General features: G+C 39.2%; 1 protein-coding gene across 1 annotated transcript in view; it reads right to left on the bottom strand.

Annotated features, from left to right (window-relative positions):
• SH3BGR (SH3 domain binding glutamate-rich protein) overlaps positions 1-8,546 on the bottom strand; it is a 116,372-nt gene that overhangs the window by 78,048 nt on the left and 29,778 nt on the right. The window contains exon 3 of the mRNA XM_012640076.1: positions 6,918-6,998. Within this exon, the coding sequence (XP_012495530.1) occupies positions 6,918-6,998 (81 nt within the window). The remainder of the gene's footprint in view (positions 1-6,917; positions 6,999-8,546) is intronic.

Here is an 8,546-nt window from a genome sequence, read left to right as displayed (position 1 = left end):
TATCAAAATGAATCAATAGGTTATTAGGAATTTCAAGAACATGACCTTCTATTATTCTTGTGTATAGTTTATTTATTTATTCGTCATGACAGCCAATGTTTTAAGAATCTGGGTTAGTTATTGTGCAGAATGTTCCCAATTTTTGTTTTGTTTGGTTTTTTCTTTGTGATATCATTTAACTTGTTCCTCTTTCTCTGTGTTTTTTACAAACTAAACCTTTGAACTAAAGACTGGATTAGATGCAGGTTAAATGTTTTAGCAAGAACACCTGACAGGTGAGACTATATACAATACTTCAGGTTTACAACACCCCAGGCAGCACATGACATCAGTGAGTCGCACTAGCAGTGATGTTGGGTTTGGCTATTTTGTAAAGATTGTAATCAACAGATCTCTTTGTTATAAAGATCAGTTTCCCCTTTGAATTTAGCAAACAATATCAGCAGGGGAGGGTAATATTTTATCATAGGAAATTTATCCAGTTCCCCCAAAACCAAATTCACCTAATGCCTTTTACCAGTAGTTTTGTTGTCTATTGGTTATCTATGCTGCAATTAATTATTATATTGGAGTTTACAAAAGGATTTTTTTAGGTTCTATCATTTCTTTGATATTTGATTGTGAAAAAGAGTTTTCTCTCAACAACCAGGGATGAATTATAGATACTTGTTTAAAAGGCAGAAAATATGTTTGGATCTTCTCTAATTAATTTCAGAATAAAATTTGAGGTGATAGTTATCTCCATATGTGGCAAATGAGTTTTTTAAATTTGTGGTACACTTAAGGATAGAGAGGTTTTCTATAAATGTACTACCTACCTCTAAACATAAGAGTAAAGCGGATATTGGATTAATAGAAAACACAGAATTCAAATTCTAGGTGCAAAGCTTGTGAGCCTTGTGACCTGGAGCAATCTACTTAAACTTTTCTGGCCTCACTATTCATCTATCCATATATTTTATTTGACATCCATTAAATGCTATTTTATGAGCCATATCTTTCCAATGGCCAGAGTTCTATTTGGAGCTTCCCAGAATCTATTAAGTCACAAGCCCTCTAGGAGTTTGCTGCTGTTGCTGCTGTTTGAAAAGATTAATACAACTTCTATGATGTCTTCCCAAAAAAAAATCAAGTTGCAGAACATTCCATAAAATATGATAACAATTAGGCATTAAAAACACAAAACAGGCCAGGCTGGTGGCTCACACCTGTAATCCCAGCCCTCTGGGAGGCCAAGGCAGAAGGATCACTCAAGGTCAGGAGTTCAAGACCAGCCTGAGCAAGAGTGAGACCCTGTCTCTACAAAAAAAAATAGAAAAAATAGCTGGCGTGGTGGTGCATGCCTGTAGTCCCAGCTACTCAGGAGGCTGAGGTGGGAGGATCCCTTGAGCCCAGGAGTTTGAGGTTGCTGTGAGCTAGGCTGACGCCACTGCAGTCTAGTCAAGGCAACGGATTGAGAGTCTGTCTCAAAAAAAAAAACAAAAAAAAAACAAAAAACAACATGATGTCTTGCTTGTGGAGGAAAGAGAGAGAGAGAGAGAACAAATCCATGATGTTGGTGGCCTCCAGGGAGGGAGAGAAACAGGAGTGGGAAAGGGAACAAAATGACCTTACAATTTCTCTGTAATGTTTGAGTTCTTTAAGGAAAGCAAATCTGATCACATTCTTTCTGGAGACACATATACATGAATATTAGTTAAATGAGTCTCCAGTATAGTGGTTGTTAAACAGAAGTGAGCATCAGAAGCAACTAAAGAATTGTTTATAAATTTAGATCCCTGGTCCTCTCCCTCGGTAACACAGGATCAGTAAGTCTGGAGTAAAAACTCAAGCACCTGAATTTTTAAAAATTAGCTGAGAGACTTTGATGCACAGCAGCCATAGTTATATCGAAAATAAAATTAAAAGATACATAAATGGCCATAGGAGCATTACTCATAATGGCTCAAAAATGGAAACAATCCAAATATCCATCAACTAATAGATGGATAAGTAACCCATCCATGCAATGGATATTACTCTGCCCTAACAAAGAAAGAAGAACTGATACATGGTACAACATGGACAACCCTTGACAATACTGTGTTAAGTGAAACCAGCTAGTCGCAAAGCACCACATATTGTATAATTCCATTTACATATATTAAATGCCCAGAGGAGGCAAATCTATAGAGAAAGTAAGCATTTTCGTAGTTTTCCAGGGCTGGGGAAATAGCTGGATTAAGGAATGACAGCTAACAGGTACTGGCTTTCTTTTTGGGGTGATGAAAATATTTTGGAAGTAGATAGTGATGATGGTTGCACAACTCTATGAATACACTAATAGCCATCGAACTGTATGTTCTAAATGCATAAATTGTGTGGTGTAGGAATTATATTCCAACAAAGCTGTTTTTTTTAAAAAAAAAAAAGAACAAAAAATTGGCTAATTTAATCTCAAATTACATAACTAAAAAATAAATTAGGTAGAATTAACCGACATATTTAAAGAACTTAATAGAAGTATAGGGGATGATACTTCCTTTTCAAAAAGATTGGGGTCATTGAATACTAAGGGCAGTTTCTAGTTAATCTTGGGAAACTGAACACAGATACTTGCTTTGGCTGCTTACCCGGACCCTGCTGACAAGACAGTAAAGACATTAAAAGGAAAAAGATAAACCTATAAGGACAGAGAAAACAGGTAAGAAGGCCATTGCATAAAAAGAATGTCCAAAAAATTTCAAAGGCAGGAAAGGGAACAGTTGAGTAACGATTGACTTAACCAGAAAAATTCTGAAACCTAATTGCTTACACAGAGGGATGGGGGGAAAGAAGAAGCAGGTAACTGTCTCCTCCTAAATAGCAGTTCTTGTCTCTACAGGAGTTAAACCAGAGGGAATCTGACCTCCTGGGCATGAGGCCAGCTGAAGGGGGAACCACACTGAGAACAAGGGATCTCTATGAGAAGTCCACATCACGATAGGGAAGAACGGCCTATTGCCTTTCTCACTTGCTTTCCTACTTGCTCCTAGAAGCCAGATTTACTTCCTGTTTACCACCACCACCACCATCACCATCACCACTATCATAACCATCATTAGCACCATCACCACCATCACCACCACCACCACCACCACCACCACCACCACACCATCACCAGCACCACTACCACCACCATCACTGCCACCACCCCAAGAGATGGAGGATTCCTCTCTAAGCAAACTCACCTAAACCAATAGAAAAAGCCCACAGTTCAAGATCCCTAAACAAAAGCCAATGTTTCATCTTTACATTCTCCTATGGTGAAGCCTGCCACACCCATGGACACAGGGCTTCTAATCAACTTTTTAGTACTCTATCTTAGATACAAACAGTCAAGGGTCACCAGACATCTGAGGAAAACATCTTACATAAAAATAAAAAGGACAGCAAACAGAGAAAAAGGATACTTAAAGAAAACAGAGAATGCAATGAGTTGAAGAAGATGTAAAAAAAATACTTAATAAACTCAGACTTATTTAAAATAATGAACCATATAACAAGAATGGAAGCTATTTAATAAAAAAATTCAAAGATAACAAAAAAAGAGCTTTAGAAGTACAAATAAGATAGGATAAATGGGGGGGGAAACCAATAGAGGGAAGATAAAGTAGAAAGTTGAGGAAATATGCCAGAAATTAGAAAAAGACAAAAATATGGAAAATGGGGGAAAAAAGATAAAATTAGAGAATTAGTAGTCCAGGAGGTCCCACATTTAAATAAGAAGAATTCCAAAAAGAAAAAAGAAAAGAAAAGAAAATGGAAAGGAAAAGGAATGAATAGCCACAGAAATAGTCTTCTAATATTTCATTCTCCAGAACTGAGGAACGTGACTTTCCAGGTTAAAAAGTCCCACTAAATGCCCAGCACAAATTATGAAGAAAAGACCTACACCAGGCCCCACAATATATAACTTCAAAACAAAAAAAGAGACTCCTAAAATCTCCCAGAATTGGGAAAAACAAAAATAGGCAGATATAAAAGACCAGGAGACAGACTGGCATCAGGTTTCTCAAGAGCAACTATGGGAGCGAGAAGAGAGTACGGAGTGGCACTTTTTTCACAGTTCTGAGGTGCAATAGTGTCCCATCTGGACTTCTGCACCTAAGCAAACTGTGAACAAAAGCAGGGAAAACAAGACATTTTCTGACATGCCATGTTCGAGCAGGGCCTGCTGTTTTCATAACAATCCTTGAAGGACGATTTGACCTTTCCAATATCATACATGTAATAATTTGAGAAAAATTAATGTTTTAATATCCCAAAAACAGTCTTTTCATAGAGAAATGAAAAGACCCATTGTTAGGAGAAACAAATTCAAGAGATCTATTGTACAACATGGTGACTATAGTAAATAACAATGTACTGTATTTTGAAAATCACTAAGAGTAGATTTTAAGTGTTCTCACCACAAAAAATGATAAGGATGTGAGAAAATGCAATTAGCTCAATTTAGCCAATCCACAATGTATATGTATTTCAAAACATCATGTTGTACATGATAAATATACATTATTTGTCAGTAAAAATAAAATATCAAACAAAAAAGAAAAAATACACATTGGGTTACGAAAATGCACTCAAGACAGAAATTCATCACACCAAATTCCCTCTTGATAGCACAGTAAAATCAGAAACAACTTTCTAAAATAGAATCTACTGGTCCTAAGACCAAGGAGATTAAATATGCTCATCTCTGGAAAGTACTGGGAAGCTGGTCCATTGCAGTGTGGCAGGAAAAATACTATAATCCTTTCAGAAAGCAATTTGGTGGCACATTTCAAATCCATAAAAATATTCGTGCACATTTGCCTCACTGAAAGAACTACTGGGAATTTATACTAATGAAATACTCTAAAATAAAGAATACCAGTTCTTCATGACAATCAGAGCAGTTATTTATAATAAAAAATGGTGAGCAAGCAAAGGTTCAAAAATATAAGCACAGTAAAGAAAAACCACGGCACATCAACTCAATAGAATATCGTAGAAACTATTTAGATGCCCAATATGAAATTATCACAGCATAAACACGCTTTTGATACAATAGTAAATAAAAATTAAAACTAAAGGAATCACTAAGTCAATTAGGATACATCAAGGTGATAGAGTATTAGACAAATGTTTTAAATGATCATTTTGAAGACTATAGCCACATTTTTAAAAATCCTAATGTTACAAGAAAAGGAATGAAGAAAATAATACATTTTCCTATCACTCTCTCCCTTCTGTTCACTGTGACTCTCAGTGAAGAGGGTAGCTCTAAGAATGTGACCTATGAAAGGTCAAAGAAAAGCTCTCATTTCAAAGCTTTGCCAAATTATTATTGACCAGGGACAATAAAGTCCCTTTTGTTTAGAAAACCCCTTAATGGGCCTTTGTAAAAACTGGACCCTCCCACCACCCACTGGTCTGGGGTCTGGAAAGAGGGGACTGAGAAGCAGTAGGAATGTGAGAGATGACTACTGAGAGAGAGAGAGACTTTGGGTTAAGAAAAGAGGTGAGAGAACTTTCTAGAAGGTAGGCAGGAGAGAGGAAGCTAGGTGATTGGCAGCAAGCAGGACTGAAGGGACTCTGCCAAAATGTCCAATGGCAGGGAAGGAGCAGAGGGCTTTTATAAACAATGACGCCTCCCATTTCCTCTCCCCTTCACAGGAAGATCCCCCCAAACAACCATCCACACACGGTCCCTCCCAGCCACTGGCAGTCCCCCTTAGACCATTCTGTCTACACCACACGGCCTCTGTCTCCACCACTCCTCAGAAACTACTTTTGTCACAGCCACCAATGACTTCCATATTGTCAAAGCCCATGGTCACATTTTTGCCCTCACCTGACTCAATCTCGGCAGCATTTGACACAACTAACCTCACCCTCCTCTGGGAAGAGCCAAGCTTCTCCTGGGCCTCTCCCCACCACGCGTTTCTGGGCCCTTCCTGCCTCTCAGACTCCCCACCTTCGCCTCCTCAGCAGGCTTCTCCACATCCTCCCTCAACTTTAAGCTTGAAGCTCCCTGCCCTGGCCTCCTTATTGTCAGCTCTCTCGTGATTTGGTCCCATCCACTTCCCACGACTTTTACTCCATCCACGTGCTTGTGGCTTCCACGTGTGCATCTCCAACCAGACGTCACTGAGACGCAGATCAATATGCAATCACCCACTTGGCTTCTTCCCTCGATGCCTCACTCAAACTTCATATCCTCCTGTAAGCTTGGTCCTCCATCAGCGCAAATTTCTACACACAGTGGCTAGAAGTATCATTGATTCTACCCCTACCCACCTACGGTCCGTCAGCAAGTCTTAGCAATTCACGTGAATCAAACAAATGTGTACACAAGGTCAAAGTATTGGCATAATTCTCTAATTTTACACAGAGTCAAAGATCAGATAACACTGGAGGAAAAAAAGCCTGATAAAATCTATCTTGTTCTTCAGTCTAGATCTTATTTGTCCCCTTCATATCAGACCAAAATGCGAAGTTTAGTTTATTCTAAATAGAAATAATTAACATAGAGGGCACATATCATTATGAAATTAACCAACATAAAGCTATAGGAGAAGTCAATTCATAACAAAATAATTTCATAAACACAACTTGGGACCTTAATTTTTTACATATTTAATTAAAGCGCTTAAGATTATTGAATGTCACGGTATTTCTTAGGTATCGTAAAATTGACTATAACAAGGGGAAAACAGCAAAAATATGAAATGCACAATTTTGGAACTTTTTTTAGAAAAAATTGTTATTATCACTATGTGTAAGTCTTCATCAGAATAAGGAATGTATTAAAACCTTGTTAATTCAAAGATCATTTATTAAAGTGTCTTGGATGCTAATTTCTACCTTCATTTATTATAATCTATGCTGAACACCAATGAAGCATTTGAGCTTACCTTTGAGCCTGGAGGGGGAGCCAAACCAAGGAACGAATAAATAATATTCTCTTCTTTTGCAGAGAAGAAAGAGTCGAAATCCTTAAAGCAAAGAAAAAGAAAGTTTAAGCCCATTGCACACTTGTGAGCCAGTATATTTACCCAAATTGGTCTTTTTTACTTATGAGTCATTAAGCTAGAACCTAACAGAAAAGGTTATACCAGCTTGCTTTGTCAAAGACGAAAACCCCAAAAGTTAAGATAAAATCTAACTGTGAACTTTACATTTGTTTTTATGCATTTTCATTGTGCCTGTACAGACAGCACAGGGAGAGCTCACACGAACACACACACACACACAACCTCTCGTGCGCAGGAATTGCTCACAAACCCAAATACACACAGTGAATGGCTGTTCCAAAAGTTTCACGTCTTTAGCTGGTTTACCTATGATTTGGCCCTGTGGATTTAGACCCCAGCCAGCCGAGACTGAGGCAACACGGGATGTCCCTACTGTCACTACAGCAGCTGGAAGGGCCAGATTCATCTCAGCCCTTCCGACAGAAGGAGCCCCAAGATCGTGGGGGGGAACGTGTTAACTCTAGCTCTTTCTAGGAAGACATCTTTCCAAACTCACACAAACTCTTCTAAGGTGCATAAATTAGGGTCCGATCAAGAGACAAAAGTCATACAGTGATTTAAACATGGAAAGTTTAATATGAAGATTTTTGACGATAGGAAAGCAACAATAAAGGAGTAAAGAGAACACTAAGGACTCCCCTAGGGCCAAGGGAGAGTGGCTAGGGAAGGAATAACCTTGGAAGAGGGAGGACCCTTTCCCAAGTCTAGCATTCAGACCTCACAGGAGAAGGGGTGATTATAGCCCAAACCATTGTGAGAAGTCCACTGAGCTGTCCTCGGCCAGAGCTGGTCCTAAGACATTGGGCAAATGGGAAACAGCCTTGTGGGTGCAAGTGGGCCAAGGCTGGTGAGCCAGCACACAGTGGGAGTCAGGGCTTCGGGAGCCCACTGGCTGGCCAGGTGGTGGGAGGCCTGGGGTGTGCGGTGTCCACATCAGATGGACCACGATGAGGTCACCAGGCTGGGGCTAGGACTGCAAGCTCTCTTAGGGGCTTTATGCTCTGGGCATGTGATGGAGGTAGAGCACCACAGGATAGCTCTCTCACACACACACACACACACACACACACACACACACACACACATACACAGTCATCACACGATAGGAGGAAAAAGCAAAAACACATCTACTGGGGAACCAGGAAGAAAAGTCCTTCCTTCCTGCAATGTCCCTCCAGCTGACAAAACTTGACACTGTGCTCACTGCAAAGGAGAAATGCTTAAGGATCCAGCTCCATTGTCACAGGGCAGGTAGTGACAGATGGGACTGTAGCTGAGAGGCAGTGAATTGATAAATGGCACACAAAGAATAGAAAAAGAAGGAGTATTCCTACAACTGATTTAACAAGGCTAGTCTACCTACTCTGGATACCAAAATTAGAGAATAAAAAATTGATCTCATTTGGTCTCTTTCATGCATGCAGATTAAGAATCCTAAATAAAATATTAGCAGACCAAATCCAGCAATATATAAAAAGTTAATATATTCCAACCAAGTTGGGTTTCTCC

Source organism: Propithecus coquereli, unplaced genomic scaffold (genome assembly GCF_000956105.1).
Source record: "Propithecus coquereli isolate 6110/MARCELLA unplaced genomic scaffold, Pcoq_1.0 Scaffold148, whole genome shotgun sequence".
Taxonomy (NCBI): domain Eukaryota; kingdom Metazoa; phylum Chordata; class Mammalia; order Primates; family Indriidae; genus Propithecus; species Propithecus coquereli.
This window is presented reverse-complemented; position numbering and strand designations above follow the sequence as displayed.